Source organism: Ceratotherium simum, chromosome 7, assembly GCF_057802395.1.
Source record: "Ceratotherium simum simum isolate JZ-2026a chromosome 7, ASM5780239v1, whole genome shotgun sequence".
Classification (NCBI taxonomy): domain Eukaryota; kingdom Metazoa; phylum Chordata; class Mammalia; order Perissodactyla; family Rhinocerotidae; genus Ceratotherium; species Ceratotherium simum.
In genome coordinates this window covers 74,857,192-74,880,064 of record NC_141906.1, presented here as the reverse complement: position 1 = coordinate 74,880,064, position 22,873 = coordinate 74,857,192, and the positions used below count along the sequence as shown (strand labels likewise).

Below are 22,873 nucleotides of genomic sequence, written 5' to 3'. Positions count from 1 at the left end.
CCATTGACTCAAGAGGACACCAGGCAGATGACCAGAGCGCTTTCTCTGAATAGCTCTCTCCTCTCTAATGTTCTGCCCCACAAATTCTAGCCACTTTGACATTCTTGAACTCTAATTTCTGTTTCATCAATTCAGCAACACTTCTATGCTATTTCTGGAATAACCATTGCTGTGTAAAAGTCCAGAAATTGCCTCAAAACAGAAAGCCAGAGTCATCAAAAGGCTTATCTACTTATTTTTTCTTCTCTCAAGCATCACTGTCCATGCTTCCTTTTACTACATCAAAGGTGGTATTTTATATATGTATATATTTTTCAATTTTTTGTTAGTTTACAGACAGTGTGCAAGTTCTGTAAGTTCTGAAGCAGTTATTCCTTCATGAATGGATACTTTCTTTTCCTTTTGATTAGTGTGTGACATCATTAACTTTGTGGTCACTCAAGTGCCATATGATGTCTTTGATCCTTTGTTTTAAATATTACATTTGTTGCATCCTAATTTTCCTTTCAGGTTTTTAAAATGACTTCTCCTTTTTAACAATAAACGTCTGACCTCCTTTATTCTTCAAAGAAACAGCAAAAGAGAAAGGTGATAATCATCCTACCCCAACTTATTTGAAAGCTGTTATAGTGTAAAGGGCATTGTAGACAGAGTGTAGTCAACATTACTAATAGACATACCTATGTATGACAACTGGTTTTACATCTTCCAATTATGACCACTGGTGAGTTGTTTTTTAATTAACTTCTCTAAATTTTGATGTGCTAAGCTTTTAAATTCTGATTATAGTAATAGTTCTCACTTCATAGAGTATGAGAATTAAATCAGAAAAATCAAGTGGAGTGTTTAATATATTGGCTGGCACATGGTAAGTACTTCAAAAAGTTACTTGTTTTTAAAATTATCTAATTATGAAATTAAATATATCTTCTAAGTGTTGATCATCTAAGAACTTGATGTAAATGCCAAGTAATCCTATACGTTTGTTTTGATATCTATATTGTCTATTCACTTTGCAAACTCTCAAGAAACTTGACTTCTTGGAACTACAGAAACAAAAGTCAGGAAAAAAATTTATGTAATTCTTTCTGACTTCAACTTGATTTTATTTGTGTACTAGTGTTCAGATAGAATCAGCAAAATATATGAGGAAAATCTTAAATTTAGAGTGAGGTAGGCCAGAGGAATTACAGTTCCTCTGGTTGAATATGATCATGAGGATGTTACTTACCCATCCTGGAATTTGATTTCCTCATCTGAAAAAATGTGGATTATAATGTATATTTTGAGGTGTTAATGTGAAGCTTTAATAAAATAATGTATATAAAGTTCTTAAAGAGAACATCTTGGCCTCTAGCCAGAAACTAAACAATGTAATTTATTTTCCCTTTCCTTTATGGAACTGGTTCTAATGCTCACAGTCATGCCATTATCCTATTTCACAGATTACTTTTAGAGTTTAATATGCCTCATTTAACAAGCTGTGTTAAATATCTCTGTGGATATCAGAATAAGGTCTACAAATGGATAGAAAACTTAGTGAAAGGCTAAGAGTAATCTATTGGGTTGGAGCAGGTATTTTAGACAATCTTAAGAGCGAGCAACTAAAGAAATTTCAAACAAACAGATGATCAATGACAGTGATAGCTGATAGGTTCCAAATGGATGTCTGAGAAGAGAGGTGGCAATAAAGTTAGAAGAGTTTGTCTCCTGAGATATAATTAAGCAAGATTCAGTGTCAGGGCAGAGTGTAAAAATAATAGAGAACAATGGAGTCTGGAGAAAAGGATCAGGAGTCTAGTTCATTAAAGTCCTGATGCAGGAGATTCCAGTTCTGGGAAGAGTCCCCGCTGGAAATGAAGGCAAACATTCTAGTCCAGGAAAACAAACAGGAATTCAGTATCTAAAACGAAGTGGGTAATGGTGAATTGTCTTGGTCATAGGGAACAAGACAGAGTACGATTATAGAAATTTATATTTCTTTGGGATATTCCATGCAAAAGGCACCATTTTAAATTCTGGAGTTACAGTAAGAAACAAGATAAGAAAAACCCCTGGCTTCATGGATTTTATGTTTTAGTTAGGGAGATAAACAATAAACAAGTAGAAATATGTGTTTTAAAGTAGGTGATTAATTTAATAGTATGATTGCAGAAGGCCTTTCTGTGGTTGTGGCTTTGAGCAGCAGGCTTTAGTGAAGTGAGGGAGTAAGCAACAGAAATATCGAGAACAGAAAAAAATATAATACATAAGTTTTTGGAGTACCTACAATAAGGCAGATGAACACTTTGCTTTTGTGCCATTTAATCTGTACAACAGCACTTGCAAGAAAGGTGTTAACCATCTCCACGTTACAGAGGAAGAAAATAAGGCTCACAACTAGTAAGAGACAGAGAAAAAATTTAGATGAATTATTCCTCCTACTTAGTAAGTGGCCTGTTTTTCTTTTTCTAAATAGTGATTTAAAGTTTTCTTAATGAAGATTTCTTCATCTCAAACAATTCATTTTCCTTTGGATCAAAGTTTAAGTAACTAGGAGAAGAGATTAGACTAAAAGGGCCTTGGTCTCTTCGGTGTCTATTGAGTGTCTACAACAGTTCACTTACTACATTGCACTGACTGTTGCTCTATTTCCCTGCTTACTTCACTGCACTGCACTTAGCCTAAGTGAGGATTCCAAAAATGTTTATTTGTTGAATGAATAAAAAAGACATGACTGCTGCCGTGTTTCCTCTCTTTGGTAAAAACTCTTTAAAAGACAAAGGCAGTGACTATCATTAAAGCTCACTCTAAGATCCAGAAGATGAATCCGCCCTCAAGACTCTGGAGATAATTAAGTATAAAATAACTGATAGATACAAGGATACTGAGATTCTTATTCATCAACCACAACAAAAACTCAACTGGAATTCAGAACTTCATCTGTTCAGCAAATGAACTTCAATTCTGTATTTTCAGTCTTCAACTGACTCTTTTTTATCCTTATTCTCCCCGAACCAGCTTTACTTTAGCTCTTGGAAAAAGCTTTGCCAAAACTGATTCTAGCACAATGGAGGGAAGACTTTGTAAAGTCTGATTCAAAACCTAGAGAAATGGGAACCAGACTTGCTTAGGATAAGGGAGGTTTTACATAGAAAATGATGTTTTATCTGGATCTTTCATGATAAGAATGAATTTATCCAGCTGAAGACTCTGGGAGGAGCATTTCTGGCAGAGAGAATAAAAGGTACAGAGCTTAATGACGTGAGCAGGAAAAATGTTTTCTCCTTTAAAAACATCCATCATTTCATCACTTGGACATGAGACCCCAAACACAATGCTGTGGCTGGTTCAGCCTGTCAGATTCCCTAAAAGAACTCAAATCCTGGAAAGAACCAAGAAGAGAGGAGATATTCCTCTGCCTCTGCCCCTTCCCTTCCCTTCACCCGTTCTCTTCCCATCACCCCATCTCTTCCCATCAGCCCGTTTGCACTGTCCTTTCTTTCCTTCAAATTGTTGTATGGATTGGAATAGCACATTTCTCTGATAAGCTCAATAAGCAAAAGAACAAAGGAATGTTAGGAGGAGAGCACTAAAAGTCACAGCCTTTTGGGAAGCAGAGAATTCAAAACCATAGAACAATAGTGGGTTGGACTTTGCATTGACCCCTGGCCATGCTGGGGATTACAAAGACAAGCTCAAATTTTTAATACTGAAAAACAATAGTCACCCCTTCACAGACTCTCTCTCTCCACATTCCCTTTCATCCACTCTTTCAGCTCCCAGCCAAGGCCTGTTTCCAAGTCTAAGACCAACAGACAGGCTCTCTGGGTGATACAGCACTCTGGTGTCTCTGATTCACCCATAAGAGACCTGCCTCAGGTCTCATCCAGAAGTCCTTTTCCTTTACACAACTTCTTTACAGTTCAGAAGACACAGGATGCCACCTGAAGCCATGTGGTTGAAATGCTCCCGTCTTCAAGGACACCTAGACCATCAAATGAGGGTTTATCTGATTTAGGAATTCGAGTAGATAATTAGATAATCATACCAGCCAAGATAAAGTAGTGCTAGCTTAAGGGAGAAAGGAAGAGGAGAGGATGTAGGAGAAGGAGAATGGGAGAGGAAAACAAAGAGTGAAGAACAGAAAGTCTAAGCTCTTTTGCCAACTGGGAAGGAATAATTCTTCCCGAGTAGGAAATTTATTAGTTATGTAACTTTGGGCAATTCACTTTATATTCTCAAATCTTCTTCATCTGTAAAAAGGGGAAGTGATGATATCTGTGTTATTATACAAAGGTAAATACCTTTTTTAAGCAATGTGGTGCTATTAAAGTGTAGTTACTGATCTCTATCACTTCTCAGGAAGGAAGGCCACTTGCTGTAGCACCTTCCTCAGAGAATATTTCACTTCCTTATTTCTCAGGCTGTAGATCAAGGGGTTCAGCATGGGAGTGACCAGGTTATTCACGACCTGAACAGTTGCATTAAGCCAGGGATTGGGGGTGGGCTGCAGGTAGATGAGGACCACTGGCATAAGGGAGAGGAGGATGACAGTGAGGTGGGCACTGCAGGTGGAGAAGGCACGATATCGTCCTTCAGTAGATTGGATTTGAAGAATGGAGGAAACAATGCAGCTATAGGAGGTGAGGATGAGCAGGAAGCAGCTGAGAGGTGTGAGGCCCACACTGATGAACCCCACCATCTCCAGGGCTGACGTATCTGCACAAGCCAGTTTCAGCATCACTGGGATATCACAGAAGTAATAGTCCACTTCATTGGGTCCACAGTAGGGCAACTGGAAGGTGAGAGTGGTTAGAATGGTGGCCTGAATACAGCCAAAAAAGGAGGTCCCAATGGCCAGGATTGCACACACTCTGTGACTCATGATTATTGTGTAGCGTAGAGGGTAACATATGGCAACAAAGCGGTCATAGGCCATCACTGTGTACAGGAAACACTCAGTACAGCCCAGGAAATGGTAGAAGAAGAGCTGGGACACACAGCCTGCATAGGAGATGACTCGACTGTTCCCCGAGAGGTAGAAGAGCATCTTGGGGGAACTCACAGAAGGGAAAAATATGTCACACATGGACAGCTTACACAGGAAGAAGTACATGGGGGTGTGAAGCCGAGTGGAGGAGATAATTGCCAGTAGGATGAGCAGGTTCCCCATAAGAGTGAAGATGTAGAAGGACAAAAACAAGACAAAGAGCATGGTCTCCAGGTCCTCTGTGTGTGGGATGCCCAGCAAGATAAACACAGTCACCACTGAGGCATTCCTCATCTTTGTTAGAATGTTGGACTTCAAAAAATACGGGTCACCAAAGTGTGAAAACTGATGTCAAACCGAGAAACTCTCTGATGGATGTATTGGTTTCATGTTTTAAGAATCAACAAGCAACCTTCTTATATAAGGACATATCTACATAAAAACAAAAAGACAATAAAAATTGTTGATTATGTTCTGGAACTTTTGGTTCTGGCCAAATTAGATTAAGTTTGCTACAGTCTATTTCCATGGATTACAACTAAAAACTCTAGATAAAATACAAAATAGATCTACCTAAAAACTCTTAAAAGGAAACAGAAGGAGGCAGATTGTGGAGACGAGACAAAACCTGGAGGAGAAACCCATACAGATGTGAGTTTCTACATTTTCCTCCTCTTTTCTCTTCTGCTTTTGAGCTGAGTGGGAGTCACAATTACAGAATTCTGTAGTTGCTGCTCCAGATGCTGAAACTCCGATAGACAACCCATCTTTTTGCCTGGGGAATCTGATAAAAGATTCTTCCAGGATCAAATATGTGAGGAAATCTTTGTGGTTTTTTTTCTCTCTCTCTTTTTTTTTCTTCCAGCCCTGCCACAAGGGTAGTCTCAATTCTGGAATTATGTGGCAGCAGCACGAGCAACAAAATCTTGGAGACAAATTCTAATTTCCGGACATAGGATCCTCACATAGATGTGGAGAGAGAGAGAGAGAGAGAGAGAGAGAAAGTGTGTGTGTGTGTGTGTGTGTGTGTGTGTGTGTGTTGGGGTGGGTGTATGTGTATCTCTGGAAACAAGAGAGGTAGGAAAGGAAACAAAGCCAGAGCTCACTCCTAAGTTCTTCATGTGTAGAATGGGCCCCAAGAAGTATCACTGAACTACAATTTAAAACACCATCCAAGTCTCACACTAACCTCTGAGTGACACATTTGAAGGACAAACATAATGCAGCATATTAAAGGCTTTCTAAATTGAACTGACATTGAAAGCACTGCCAAGAAGGAAAGAAGAACTACTTGTCTGATGCTAACTAGATTGACAGTCTGTTAAAACAAACAAACAAGCAAACAAAAATCAATATTCTCCAGAGAATTTTAACAGCATCCAGAGTCTAAGCAACATAACATCAAAAGGGTCAAGGATGCAACTTAAAATCACTCAACATGCAAACAACCAAGAGAATGTAGCCAATTCTCAGGAACAAGGTGATCAACAGATTCCTACTTTGGAATTCAGACAAAGATATTAAAGCATCTATTATAATATGCTCCATTAGGTATAGATAAACACATTTGAAATGAATGGAAAGATAGAATTTCTCATCAGAGAAATATAAAGTATAAAAAATAAAGCACATAGAAATTTTAGATTGAAGAAAAATCAATGCTTAAGAAATTAGAGACATTTAATATCATACTGGGAGTCCTAGCCAGTGCAACAAGGGAAGAAAAACAAATAAAAATCAAGAGGATAAAAAGAAAGAAACAAAGCTCTTTCTATTCACAACATGTTTATCTACATAATCCCAAGGAATCTACAGTAAAAGCTTCCAGAACTAATAAGTGAATTTAGCAGGATCACTGGATAGAAAGTCAAACAAAAAATACATTGTATTTCCATTTGCTAGCAGCCAAAAATTAGAAATCAAAATTAAAAGAAATAGTATCATTTAAAACTTCACCAACAATACATAGTTTTATATCTAACAAAATACATGCAGGATCAGTATATTCAAAACAAAACATTAATGAAACAATCATAAAAACATATAAATGGAGAAATAAACTGTGTTCATGGATTGAAAGAGTCAATGTTGTTAAGAAATGAATTTTCCCAAAATTAATCTGTATGATCAATGTAATCCCAAACTGAATCCCAGCAGTAATTTTTATAGATATTAACAAGCTAATTCTCAAATTTATATGAAAAACCAAAAGAATTAGAATAGACAAACATTTTCAGAAAATGACAAAGTTGGAGGTCTTACACTACCTGATCAATACTTGTTATAATGCTATAATATATATATATTATAATTGCTATATATATTTTGTATGCATAATATATAATTACTATATATATGTAAAGCTTGCACATAAAGCTTAATAATGCTTGTTAAGATTGTGTGGGATTGGTGGAAGAAGAGACTCATAACCCAATAGAACAGAATACAGAACCCAGGCACAGACTCACATATATGAGGTCAATTGATTTTTGACAAATTATGCAAAGGCAAGTAAATGGAGAATAAATGGTCTTACCAACAACTAGCTCTGGAACAAGTGAACATCCGTATTAAAAAAAAACAAAACTATGATCCTAGACCCATACCTAATTCCTCTTACAAAAATATACTGAAATTGATCATGGACTTAAATGTGATATCTAAAACTATAATACCTCTGGAAGCAAACAGAAGAATGTCTTTGTGACCTTGGTTAGGCAACGATTTTTTATCCATCAAAGACACAGTCCATAAAATCAATCAGTCAATCAATCAATTAATTAAACTACCTGAAAATTAAAATATTCTGTGCCAAGGTCACAAAAGATAAACAATAAGAAACTTTATGGACTGCAGGAAGCAGAGAGAGCAACAAATGCAATGGGACAGAATCCTGGCACAGAAAAAGGACATGTAGTTGACAAATTGGTGAAATTCAAATGTGGTCTTTAGTTTAATTAATAATAATTGTACTAGTGTTAATTTTGCCTAACTCTAATAAGAGAACTAAAGTTAGATAAATGTTAGCATTAAGCGATGAGGGTACAATATATATAGAAACTCTGTACTATTATAACATTTTTTAAGTCTAAAATTGATACAAAATTAAAAGTTAAAAAATTGAAAATTATGTCTGTGAGAGTCACTGGTAAGAGAATGAAAACATAACTCTCAGACTGAGAAAAATATTTACAAATTGCACATCCAACAAAGAATTATTATCCACAATATAAAAAAAACCCTCTCAAAACACAATTAAAAATCAAGCAATCCTTCCACTTCAAGAAAAATGGACAAATGATTTGAACAGGCACTTCATGGAAGAAGATATACAAATAGCAAATATATGGAAAGATACACATCATTAGTAAACGGAAATGCAAATTAAAACCACACTGAGATAGCACTATGCAGCTATTAGCACAGGAGGGAAAAACTGACAAAATCAACTGTCATGAGAGTACAGAGCAACTAGAGCACCACTTCTAGGTGTGTACTCAGGGGAAATGAAAACTACGCTCCCATGCAAACTTCTATGCAAATATTTATAGCGGATTTATTCTTAATCAAAAGAAACAGGAAACAATCTAAATGTCTTTCCACTGGTAAATGAATAAACAAACTGTGGTAAATCCTTATAAAAGAACGCTTCTCAGCAATAGAAAAGAATGAATTATTGATTCACACAACAACGTGGATGAATCTCAAATGCATTAGGTGAGAGGTACTGGACTCAAAAGCTTACAAAATCTGTTTTCTTTCTATGACATTATGGAAAGAAAAATTAGAGGAACAGAATACAAATCAGTGATTGCAAGGATTTGGGGGTATGAGGGGGGTTGATTACAAAAGGGGCAGGACAAGGGAACGATGGGATCATTCTGTCTTTTGATTTTGGTCAAAGTTACATGATTGTCTACAATTATTCTAAATTCATAGAACTGTACACCAAAAGAGTAAATTTTAATGTATATAAACAAAAACATGGGTTAAAATTTTTAAAAATATATTGACTATGTTAGATGTATAGCCTGCCTTATCCTTTAAAGGAATGTTTTATGGGGGTCAATGATTGTCTTCCACAAAACATCAGAAGGCACATATCCAAACTATTTTTTTGATCAAGCTTTTTTTATTATATCTTTCTAAGATTTATTTTCTTTGAGCTTATTCATATTTTTGAACCACACCATTACTTAAAGTAACAAGCCCCATATTTTTATTACCCCCTGGAAGTAGCAAAAATTAAGAAATAAAATCAGAGAGTTGAGTTTTAATTCTGGCTTTGCCACTTAGTAGCTGCGTATGTTTGAATAAGTTACAGACTTCCTTAAACTCTATCTACAAAATAGCAATCATAAAAAGAACAGCACAGTATACGTCTTCCAAATGCGGAGTGACCTTGAAATATCTTTGAAAATTGCTAATAAACTACAAATCATGATGCAAATGATAATTAATGTCATTGTATTGTCACTTCATTCTATCTGTCCTAAAATTAGCTTTTCTTTTTGCTTTGTTCTAATAATTCTGATATCCTAGAGTTAATTGTGAACAATATGTTACTTGATATCCCTATTTTACACACTTTAATCATAATCCTATTAGCTCTCATTTTTCCTTGATGAGGAATTTTTAATATTTAGTGATCAGATATCTGTCAGTTACTGTAGTTTTTTCAGTCTTTATTTTCTAAGCAAATAAAAAGTGATGGAATAATAAGCCATTTCAAAAATAGCAGAAATATAGACATCAAATTCATGTTACTTTGCTGAAGTAATAAATACAATGAAATGTAGAGATAAAAGACAATGCATAGATCTAAAAATGTAGGTTTAAATTGTTGTGTGTCAAAGTGTTCCTTCCTGTTCATTTTCAGTCTTGTCTTTAGCAAAATTTGGTTGATATCCGGTTTTTAAGAGAATTCAAGCTACTTTCAGTCTTTTCACACCAGAAGTTAATCTCAACTGCATATTAGCAGATATTAATACACAAAGCCATATTCACAAGGTAATGCAGAGTTAGGAAGAGAATTGTGGACAAGAAGCCAACATCTGTGGCTACTAATGTTGACATATATACATTTCAAAAGAAAATAAAACAGATAGATTTTCTCTTCCCGAGAGAAAGTTGGAAGGAGCTATATGGGGCGTGGTGAGAGTTAACAAGTGCATAATTGAAGTTTCAGAAGGGAAAGAGAGAGAAAAAAATTGAAAAAAGGAAATATTTGAAGATATAATGGCCAAATTTTTTTTAAACTAAATAAAGATATCAAACCTTAGTTTTCAGAATTTGTCTGTCCCAAAAAGAATAAATTAAAGAAATCAACAAGTAAGCACAGCATAATAAAAGTGCTGAAAACAAAGGATAAGAAGACAGTCTTAGAAATGGCCAGAGGAAAAGAATATACATTGACTAAAAATGAGCAACAATATTGTTGGGAGCTTAATTTCTAAGAGAAATGAGACAAGCCCAAAGACAATAAAATTACATCTTTAAACTGCTAAAAGGAAATAAATGCCAAATTTCAATTTATATGTACTACAGCTCTTCAAAAATAAAGATAAAATAAAGCCATTTCTGTACAAAGATTAATACCATTTGTTCATTTTTCTCCAGCAAATTGGAAGTACCTAAGGGAGACTTTTAGCCAAAAGCAAATTATTCTAAAAAGAAAAGAAAAACTTCTAGAAATATTTTTTTTAATCTGAGGATATACTTTAGTTAATTATATATGACGTTGACTCTAAAACAATAAAAACAATGTCTCGATTGATTGAAATGTGTGTAATATTGAAATGCATGACAACAGTGACACAAAAGACTCAGGGAAGAAAGTAGAGTTAGTGTGTTCTAAAGGGTTAATGTGGTCTAAAGTGGTAAAAGGCAAAGATTCATCATTATCTCCAGGGTACTCTAAAAAAAGTGAAAGAATATAAAAATAGCAACGTAACAGGAGAAAAATGGATGTAGATTAAATAAAATAGAACAGCAAAAATATATTGGATTAATCAAAAAAGTGAGGCTATGTCTAGAAATTAAAGAATAAATAAGCAAATTTTGGTGTATTCATTTAATGCATACAACGATTTCCAGCATGTGGAATTCTGCATGAAGCCACAGAAATGAATAGAAGCTATAATCAAAAGAAATCAAACACAAAATGTCACATATTATGAGGTTTTATTTATATCAAATTCTAAAGCAGACAAAACTAATCAATAGAAATAGAAATCAAAATATTAGTTACTTTTAGAAAAGTAGTGTCTGAGAGGGAAGATGGAGAGTCTTTTGAGTGCTTGTAATGTTCACTTTCTTAATTTGTTAATAATTATATTGTTCATTACATGTCTCCATTTAGCAAAAGCATAGTGTGCTATACACCTATGAAGTATCTTATGTGTTTGTTATACTTGAATAATACTCTTAAACTAAGCAGAAAAAGAGAAAGAAAGAAAGAATTACCCAAAACCAGGGAACTAGTTATAATGCTAGATGTGGGGAAAAATGAAGACTGTAAAGAAAGCATCAGTGACGTCCTGAAAAAAAAAAATCATTATGTTTAACAGCAGCTTGTCTCTTGTTACTCATTCTAGATGTACTAGAAGATTTTCTGTGTGAACTTCAGACTTGTCTGGATGGTGTCCTTGAAGAGGATTCATCATTGCCTCATCCTGGAAATCTCTCCTCTTTTGGTCAGTGAAGACTCTCTGGGCTCTCTGATCTTTGTCTGTGACCAGCTGCAATGATTAATTTGCCCTTCCAGGTACTATCTCTAAGACAAGGAGTCTGTGATCCTCTGGATTTCAAAGTCCTTTCCAGGAAAGAATCGTCTCTAAGAACTAAAATTTAGTAGCTCTCAACATTTGGATCCCAGTACCTCAGTGAATAAGGGACTAAAGATGTCAAAGAGATGTGAAAAAAAAAATCTGAACATTCACATTATCCACAGGGAATATGATGGAATTTTCTGCAGTATAACAAAGTAACCCAAGTCACATACTCTGGTTCCCAGAAGAGCACAGAGTGTGTCCCAGTCACAGGAACTGAGATTAGGTGTTTATATAAGAAGGTGCCAAGAGCATATACAATCAATACTTGAACAACTCATTCCCCCTGAATCACCTCCCTCAGATCCCCTTGGGCATTTCTCATGATTCAGTCAGTAGTAGCTCTGAGGGACCAATTAGATTAAAGTTAACCACATTTAACCCAAAACAAAATGATAATAGATGCTTTGAAATGGAAATACCTACATCCCTTCCAAGTCTGCTTGCATGGAGAACGGACTCCAATTCTGACATCAAGTCTTCAGCTAAATGCTTCTTTTTTTCCCCTCTCTTTCATGTCTGTGTTTGCATGTGGTGGCAGTGTAACACCTCCACCTCAAATATGTAAACATTTCTAGAGCTATGTAGATCTGTACAATGAGCATCAGTGTTCTTTTTTTTTTGTTTTAAAGATTTTATTTATTTATTTTTCCCCCAAAGCCCCAGTAGATAGTTGTCTGTCATAGCTGTACATCCTTCTAGTTGCCGCATGTAGGACGCGGCCTCAGCATGGCCGGAGGAGCGGTGCGTCGGTGCGCACCCGGGATCCGGGCCCGGGTCGCCGGCAGCAGAGCGCGCGCACTTAACCGCTAAGCCACGGGGCTGGCCTCAGCATCAGTGTTTAAGACAGGATTTAATAAATAATAAGCAATTATTTAATTATCTCATGTGTCTTTCTAGCAAGTGCTACTTACAAAACAACATTAATAACTAAGTGCTTCCTTTAAACGGAAGATTATAAATTGGTAAAGTGGCTTTAACCCATCCCATTTTATGTTTAGTAAAAATAACAGCTAATATGGATTGAGCATTTGCCAGGTGCTGTGCTAATTTCTTTTTATGTTCTTTTATTTTTAAATTTGTCTCAAAACAACGTTATCAAATAAGAGAGGAAATAAAAGCACAGAGAGTTTTAGAACTTGATCACATGGCTAGAAAGTGACTGAGTTGAGATTAAAACTCAGGTCTGATTCCAGAGCCAAAGCTTCTAACACTTCTGCTGCGAAAGCTCTCAGGAAATTCTGCTTAGAAAAGCAGAGACATGGCACTCATCTTCAAGTACTTGAAGAGCTGCTATGCAGAATTGTTATGTGCTTTTCCATGGTGAATAACCAGTAAAAAAGAGTGGAACTAATAAAAAGTTAGATTTCATTTCAGGATAGAAAGAAAAAAAATTAATAGGATAAGTTAGTTGCCTTTTGAAGGATTGAATTCTCATCACTGTAAGGGGTTGGTATGGGTAAGATGACTTTTTTTCAGGAATATGATCACTTTGCACCCCTAATTTGAAGGCAAGGTTATGTCGGGGGAAGAGGGAGAATCTCCCTCTGCCCTTTTCCTTAAGGTTCTCATGGCTGGCCAAACAATTAACAAGACAGGTTAGGAGGAGAAAACAATACCAAGTTTAATAACATGTATACATGGGAGAAAGCAGGGACACTGCGTTTCTCAACACAATAGCAGAAATTCTCGTCTTAAATACCATTTTCAGCCAATGACAAAGGAGGATTTTGGGGGTGGGGGGAGTCAGTTACAGGAGATACCACTAAAGCACAGTAAACAAGAGTAAGGTTTATTACGCAGCCCCAAGGCCTCAACTTCCAAATTGATAAGTCACTAGAAATGAGCTCATCCCCCTCTCCTCAAAACAGAGAGGGAGATACCTTTACAAATGGAGATTTCCCTTATAAATGTAAATGATTGTCTGGCAACTCCTTGCAGGGTCATCCAGAGAATGTGGCCAGAGAGACAGAACTTCTGATAAGAGGGGCTTGTTGGTGCCTTTCCTATTGTAATATTTACCCTACGTTATCTTTACAGCCATCATGATAGATCTGTTCCAGGAAGGAGTTACTATGTCAAATTCTTTAGGCAGTTAGTGGGGGAGGTCAAATGTCCCTAGAGAAAACAACCAAGGTAAAGAGATAGATTTCAGGGTGGCCAAATCTTGATCTCCCACAGTTATCCCACATATATTCTTAATGTCCTTTATAACTTTGAGATTCTTTGATTTTATTACATTGTTCATTTTTTCAAATATATCTGATAAGGCACAATAAAACTTAACAAATGGTTCTCCTAGTGAACAGGTCGCTTTGATTTAAATATAGTAAATCTATCTACGTCTATAACAATAAGAATTATGAATATAGCTATAAGAGTTACAATAACAACTTAATGCATCTTAATAGAAGAGAGGGAAACGCCATGGTGAAGGCCAGAATGCCACTGAGAAAGAATCCCTTAGAATGGTAGAAGCTCTTGGGGATGCATTTGTGTATGGTCTGCAGTTAAAAAAACAAACAAAAGGCCTCAGTTATGGTGAACACTAATATGTCCAGGTGCTGCGCTGAATGCTTTGTGTACATTAATTCCTTTATCCTTACCACAACTCTATGAGACAGATAGTGTTAATTCCTATTTACATTAGGAAACTGAGCACAAAGAGTTAAGCAAATTGACCAATTTCCTACATCTGTTAGATGGCAGCGAAGGGTCCCACATAAAGAAAATTAGCAACATTTTCTGAGTTGTTGCTAATTCTGACCTCCTAACACTCACTCATACATAGTGGTAATTTTAGATAACGTTATTTTTATATTGCTTTATTTTTATAATGTAATTTTATACTCTCTTAATTAATTCTCTCAAAATCGCTGTAAGGTAGTGATGACTAACCCCCATTTCCAAAAAAGAACACTGAAATTCAGAGAATTAGGAAACTTTTATAAAACTAAAAAGTGAAGAGTAAGTTATACCCAAATCTTCTGACTCTAAGTTTCGTGTTTTTTCCACTATATCTTCATTGTCTCCAAAAAATCTTGACGCAGAAAGCAATTGCCCCCATGTGAGGGAAAATTTACTCACAGATTCATTCTCCAGATTTGGAAAAGTCTTCCTGGCATGCCTTCAACCATTATTGTCTTTATCTACTATTTTCTAAATAGTTTATGGCACTAGATTATAGCTCCTGAGAGGGAGACCAGTTTCTCAAGATGATATTATATTTGAGTTAATAGGTCCCACAGCTACAGAGAAATTTCAGTTTTGAAAGATGATTCCCAATAGCCTACCTCAGATTATGGTGTAACATAAAGGAAAATTTGCATCATATTAGCTCTACTCAGAAATAACAGCCTGTCCCCTTATTTAACTCCTACTTATGAATTCTAACATTCAGTAAGCTTGTAGACTTATTCCTCCACATAACTTTTCTGAAATGGCATCACTCATAGAAGTAGATTCTACCTCTTTAATTGGGAGTTGAAATTTTATTCTTGCAAGTCTATGTATTTATTATAACACAAAAGCATTTATATAAAAATAAGTGTTCACATACTGTTTTGTGTGTGTTCAGGCATGTGTTAGAAGATGTTCAAAAAAACCAAAGAGGAAACAGTCAAGCATGGCGCCTTGTACCCTGATACCTCTCAGGTTGAAGAATTGAATGTAACTCAAGAGGCAAGGATAATTTTTCATGATTCAGGATATACATATGGAAAAAGATTTGACAGGAATTTGGAAAGGAAGATCTAGGGTCCCCTCTAGATATTGTGGCTGATGGTAAAGGTTTGTTGTGTCATCCTCCTAAAGTCAGAGCTGAACTGCTGAAAGGACATGATGTTGCACTCATAACATTTTTCTCCTCTGCTTGATTTGTAGACGTAAAGCATCCCTGTACAACAAAAACAAGATGGACTGATTTGGCTACATCCTCTTAGGAGATGTTATTTCATTGTGATTCCAACCAGTGTCATGGGAACAGTTAAATGTAGGATCTCTTGCATAATTCAAAAAAGAAAAGCTCCACAAATATTTAAGTATAACGCATTATTAATTATTACAATACCTATCTTCCCTAAATGCCTCCCATTTTGTCATCATAACAACTCATTTCTAATAATGGATACCTAACTTCGTTAACAAAAGAGGCTTCAGGGGCAACCACTGGTATTTGCCCTTTGAAAACCATCTTATTTTCACTTTTCATGATCTATAACGTCTCAGATTTACCAACATTTCCAACAATTTCCAACACACCAGTGCTCTGTAATAATTTGTCTTAATGTGCTGATCTAAAAGTGTAGCATTTATGTTGCAAATATTATAAATTATATTGTTTTCATATATCAATTAGGGAAAAATACGTTCTTTTCAAGAGACTATAGATCTGTATACGGAATTCACTTTGTATAGATCTTCGACACATTCTTCTAAACATTTTGAAGATCACAGAAGTTTATATTATGTAAAAATATTTAAGGATGAATGTGTCTGACTTAACACACAAATCCCTTCTTAGAATACGAAAAGGCTAAAGGAAGAAGTTCAAAGCTTTCTGCCCATCAGTGTATTTCAGGCCAATTTTGTCAGAATATTAAGTCTCCATCTGGTTTAGTTTAAATCTCTGGAGTCCCCTTCAGTGGTTTTGGATGCCCTTGAGTTATCAAGTACCAAAGAAATTTACGAGATTAGTCTGTCTGGCTTTCCTATTCTTAACTGACTTGATAGAATCCACGATAATTTATCGGCCATGAGAATAGGCAATAAAACCCTTCAAGCTCAGGTTCAGGAAACAAACGTTCAGAAATAATTTATACTAGTTAACTCCCTTCATATATCAAAATAACCTTCAAAATTCCCTTCTAGTTCAATTCTCTCATCACCATAAATGTCTGATTCTAAAAAAGCAATTGGGGCTATTACCAAGTGAATTAGGATGAGGGGATTTGATGCTCCTCCTTAAGGGTCTCAACTGGTGATAGCATCTTCCTCTTGTAACACTGAGCACATCTAGCTTATCAATCCATTACCTTGGTAATAGGCCAGGGGCTCCCAGTATCTTGGTGCCAAAAATGTGGAATATATTCATGTTTGTTTTCTAGAATATACTAAAGCCACACATCAAAAACAAGGCAAACACCAGGATTACTTAAGTATCATCTAGCCTTAACAAAAAAGCGATATAGTAAAAAGACCTAAAACCAAAGGGAATTCAGGATATTACTAAATCTGGATAATGAATTATAGTAGGTCCAAGGAATTTTATTTGTTATATAAAGTGCCATTTAGGAAAACAAAATAAAGGAGATGAGCACAAAGCACGGTTTATAATATTCTCTGCCTACACACTTTATCCCATAAATTAGCACTGCAGATACCTCATCCCAATTCCGTTTTTATGTATTTTTTAAAAAGTGCAAAGCAAAAGACATTATTGAAAGAATGAGTAATGACTTAACTGAGCGATGATTTGGAGGAGGAGGAGATAGGTGAGGAGACAGAGAAGGTTTGAGCAGAGAAGTAAAGGGCAACTTGCATAAGGTCATGTCATGGAGTCTGAGTAGAAGAGCCTCTGGATGAGCATTTATATTTGGTTGTCTGGACATCAGTGAAAAGAACATTTTACTAACATTGGCACGGAACACAAAGTAAGTGGCTGCATTGATGACAAATCACTAGCTGGAGAATTTTGGTGGTTGAAAGAAGCTCAGTGATAATGATCCTTTGGGTCTGTGAACAGATGGTATGGAGATTCTCAGTGTTTCACTGACCATGAGCGCAATGGTGCTGTAGTTTATATAAGCATCAATCACATCTTGCTAACTATGAAGTTTTCCACTCAGTAAAATAAAATATGTCTTAAACTGTTCTTCCAGGATTGTTCCAGGTTCTTTCAGGGGTTGTTGTGGCCCTATCATTCACTCAGACTAGGAATCATTTTCTAAAGGAGGATTTCTGTTTCTCCTGAAGCTTACCTCTTTACCTCCGTCACTTTCCAGCTTATGTAGATTGGCATGCACAGGGACTTGTGCATTTAACCTTAGAAAATTAAAGAACTCTAGAGGTGTATCAGTCAGCATGGTAATATAAAGCAAAATAGAATATAATTCTGACTGAAGAAAAAATTAGTGATGTAGTGGAAATAATGAAAACAGAGAAACCAGAAATCTTATGATTTTGCCCCAGCTGTACCACATGTTTGCTACATGAGCTCAGAAAATGAAAGAGAAAGGGTCTAGGATGTATGTTGCAGGGTAGGGGAGGCCTGTGAGCATGACTGATGTGAGCCCAAATGAAAAGTTCAGTGGATGTGAAGTGTGAAGCAGTGCCCAAGAACAGAGCTGTCTGCATTTCGCTGATGCAATGCACGTGCAATGCCTGGGCTGGCCGGGTACTCTCAGTGCAGACTGGTGTCACCTGTCATTAACACCTGGAATGGATCCCTATTGTCCACAGCTTATTCTGCAGTTAAGGTTCCTTAGCTTTACATAGTGTCCTTCACTTTATGAAATTCAACTCTCCTGCCTAGTTTTCTTTCTACCAGTCTCTCCTGTCTTCCTGTTATGCATGACTATGTCCATTGCTCACTTCCCTCTGACTGACAAGTACTTCCTCTAACCTCTTTGCCTGACATTCATTGATCCTTTCATTTCTTCTGTTTCATGACAGATTTTGTGCATCATTAAAGGTCTGACTCTCATGTAACCCTTTCTGCAAAGCCTTCCTAGATCCCCAAGGCAGAATTCATAACTCACAGCTCTGTGATTTTATGGCACCTGTGTGAATATGACAGCTGTAGAATTTTGGGTGGAACGGTTAAGGGAAAGTTCATTAAGTCAGACTTCCTGGGCTCTAATCCTGGCTCTGTCTTTTCCTAATTCTGTAACATTTAAGAAGATATTTATCCTCTCTATGCCACAGTTTCCTTCTATGTACAATGAGATAATATCAACCATATTACTTAGTTACAAGAATTAAATGAGGTAGTAAATATATATATATGTGCTTCAATTGATGCCTAGCACATTATAAGCCCCATGTAAGTGTCTGCTGTTGTTATTCCCATATTTTATTATGAATGATTCTCTGTGAGTCTGGTTCTTCACTGATTTCTAAAGTGCTACAGGTCAAAGACCATGGCTTAGTTGTCTTTACAGAATTAACAATGAAAATTATGCCTGAAATAAAGTAGGCAATCAGTAAAACATGACTAGTCAGCAAGGTGGCTTGTTCCGTAAGAGATATGAGCATATTAGGCTGGTCTTTGGCCAAATTAAAATCCAGAGCAAAATTTGTCATTGATGTCTTCTCTTCTGCATTCTTGGTTCCCTTCCTCCCTATCACTTGAACAGAGACCTCTTTTACTTAGGCAGTTATCTCATTTTGTTTATTTCTAGGATAATTTGCATTTGAAATTAGATTTTAGAAACCATGAACACATTAATTTGTAAAGGCAGAATTTAGACACGCATCTGTAAGGAGGGCTATGAACTCCCAGTCTCCCCCTCTTCTGTGGTCCATTATACTGGGAAGAACCGAAGCAAGCACCAATGACAGAGTCACTATAGCTTAAGTTTCTAGGCCATGCTTCATGTTGTGCATGTCTGCTATCAGACCTTAGGCCATGTCTTCTTCTCAGCAAGAATAAATTAATATAGGCATACTATAACAAAATAAGATAAAATAAACTGCTGAATGAACTAAATAATTGGGCCTTATTATCATTTTTGTTGTTGAAGAAAATCTGACATATTTGCAAAATAAAAAAAAATTATCCTTTTGATAATTTTCAGACTAGAATTAGATAGATTGGCGTATATTGGGGAATGGGAAGGGCTATGAAGAGGAGGAAAAAGCTACTTTTGGCTTCTACACTTAACTTTTCTTTCATATATATACATATATGTAAAAGAATAAATATATATATACATATATACACGTACAATTGATTTGTTCAGCTTAAAATATATTTCAAGTGGAATCATGGTGGTTGCTATAAAAACCTTTTTCCCCAAAATAAGGAGAAGAAATAAAGCGTGGTGAGCTGCTTATGGATTTGTCTCTTTTTAAATAACTAGAAGAGTTTAAAGCATAAAAGGAGTTTTTCTGTTCTGATATTTTAAAGGTTATAATCAGATATGAACAGAAAGCTTTCACTGAGAGCATATTAGAAGAAATTAGGAAATAAATGCATTCTTTCACTTTGAAAATAGCAAACAGTTAATTGAAGTGTCCTCGACAAGAGATTTTTAATGTAATTAAAATTGGAAAGTCTTCTACATCCAATAATGTAATTTAAATGCTTTTTTTACATAAGATTGTGTACTAACAAAAAAGATAAGAAGATTTAGCTGAATTATTAGTGATCAAGTACAAATTACGTCTTCTGATAAAATGTACTTAATGAAAACTGTTCAATCTATTGTTTTCTTTAAAATAGATATCAAATTTATATTTGAGAGCTTTTGAGCTTTATTGAGATATAATTGACATACAATTATCTACTTATATTTAAAATATATAACTCATTAAGTGTTATATATCTATCCATCTGTCTATGCATATGCATATATAAATATTTACATATATAAATATATGTAAAACCATTACCAAAATCAAGCTAATGAATGTATCCAGCATCTACAAACTTTTTTCCATACCCCTTTGTAATCTATCACTCCTACCCCCTGGCAAAAAAGGATTTTCTTTCTTTCTATATAGATTAGTTTGATTTTTCTAGAATTCTATATGGATGCAATCATTTAGATGTACTTTTCTTTTTGGAGGGGGTGGAGGTCTGGCTCTTTCTGTCTAGAAGAATTATTCTGACATTCATCCATGTTCCTATGTGTATCAATAGTTCATTCCTTTATTGATGAGTAGCATTCCATTGGAAAATAAAGTACAAGATATTTTCTATTAATGGATATTTGCAGATCTTATACTTAAGTCTACAATCCATTTTGAATTAAGTTGTAAGTGTGTGTATGTGTGTGGTATGAAGTATACATTAAAATTTTTTTCCTCATTGGATTTCCAATTAATCCAGCTCTATTTGTTGAAAAGATTTCCTTTCTCCACTGAAACCTTTTGTCATTAAAAACTACTTTCTGGGAGTGAGATTATCATCATGGTAGCATGAGACACTCCCATGGTGTCTCCCATTCAATCTAGAGTGAGCAAAAAAAATCCATAACTCAACAAAGGCTACATTGTCAAACATACCAGGACACCAAAGAGATCAACATATCGGTACAATGAAGTTGAGTGGGTTGGAATAAATAGAGGAGGTGAACCGGAGGAATAGCAGAGGTGGTGCCGAGGATCCTGGCCCCAAGGTATGACAGATGAGCCATCCACACTCAGCCCGAGAGAACCTGGTGGGCAGCAGTGAAGGTGCATGTGTGACTTCAGCCTCCCAGCAATGGCAGCACCTGTGGCTACAAGGAGTGGAACCCTGAGATCCTGGGCCCCTGGCTGCAGCATAGAGTCTGGTAGCAACAGTGGAGGAACACACATGATTCCAGCCTACTAAACACTGCAGTGCATGCAGCCACAAAGAAACACCAAAAGCAGAGGAGGTGTTCTACAAACCTGGCTCCCTCTCCACCCTCCACCTTCCCCCTTCACGGTGACAGTCCTTCCAACCCAGGTGATCTTGGATATGGCGGAGGCATCAGCCATCACTGTACCCATAGCAGCAAAGTCAATGACTGCAGTGATAACATCAACAGCAAGGCATCAGTGACCCCCAGAGCTTCAGGGGGCATCACACCCTGACATTCCTAATAGAAGTGGTGGAGGATGAAAAGTGTTAAACCTCAAATATAACTAGAGGCAGCTCAGATAAGAGAAACCAAAAACTAGTGCTATATCGCTACCCACTGAAAACGAAAAGAAAGGCCTCTAATCTCTAACTGGTTGAATAGTTAGAATCAAAACAAATAAATCTATACCTAAATAAGAAAAGTGATTGTTACCACAAATGTGCTGGCAGAGGAATAACTCAACAAGCACCACGAAAGCCATGGTAACACAGCATCACAAAAAGAAAATAACTATTTTCCAGAATACAAATATAAATTCATGGAAGATTGTGAACTACCTTATAAGGAATTTGAAATAGCTGTCATGAAGAAACTCGATGAGCTACAAGAAAACTCAGAAAGGCAGTTTAATGAGCTAAGAAATAAAATTAATGAACAAAAGAAAGACTTTACAAAAAAAATTGGAACTCTAGAATAGAACCAAGCAGAAATTCTGGAGCTGAAGAATACAATAAATGAGATGAAGAACACATTAGAAAGCATTGGAAATAGAGCAGACCATATAAAAGAGAGAATTAGGGAGCTTAAAGTTAGAAAACTAGAAGTAATGCATTTAGAAGAGGAGACAGAACTAAGATTTAAAAAAAAAAATGTAGAAATTTTGTGAGAATTATCTGACTCCATTAGAATGGGAAACATAAGGATATCGAGTACCCCAGAAAGAGAAGAGAGAGAGAAGGGAGCAGAGAACTTATTTAAAGAAATAATAGCTGAGAACTTCCCAAATCTGGAGGAGGAAGTACATACACAAATCCATGAAGACGACAGAACACACAATTATCTCAACACAAAAAGACCTTTTCCAAGATACATAATAAAACTATCAAAAGTCAATGACAGATTGTGGCCTGCTCGGTGACATAAGGGTTGAGTTCGCACACTCCGCTTCAGCAGCCTGAGGTTCATGGGTTTGGATCCTGGGCGCAGACCTACACACTGCTCATCAAGCCATGCTGTGGTGGCATCCCATATACAAAGTAGAGGAAGATTGGCACAGGTGTTAGCTCAAGGCCAATCTTCCTCAAGCTAAAAGAAGAGGATTGGCAACAGATCGTTAGCTCAGGGCCAATCTTCCTCACCAAAAAAAAAAAAAAAATCATGGAAAAAATAAATAATGTCAATAGAATCCTACCAAATGAGGAAAAATGTTGACAGATGGACCAAAATGAATCATACCAATTCATACAATGTAATAGTGGATAACCTAGATCTAATAAATTATTATCATGTTATTTCTATCA

At 36.0% G+C, this 22,873-nt stretch overlaps 1 protein-coding gene across 1 annotated transcript; it reads right to left on the bottom strand.

Annotated features, from left to right (window-relative positions):
* Positions 1 to 4,333: 4,333 nt before the first annotated feature.
* Positions 4,334 to 5,266, bottom strand: LOC101407103 (olfactory receptor 10D1B-like). The gene has a single exon (XM_004438390.1). The coding sequence runs from the start codon at positions 5,264 to 5,266 to the stop codon at positions 4,334 to 4,336; it is 933 nt and encodes a 310-aa protein (XP_004438447.1).
* Between the last annotated feature and the right edge of the window lie 17,607 nt (positions 5,267 to 22,873).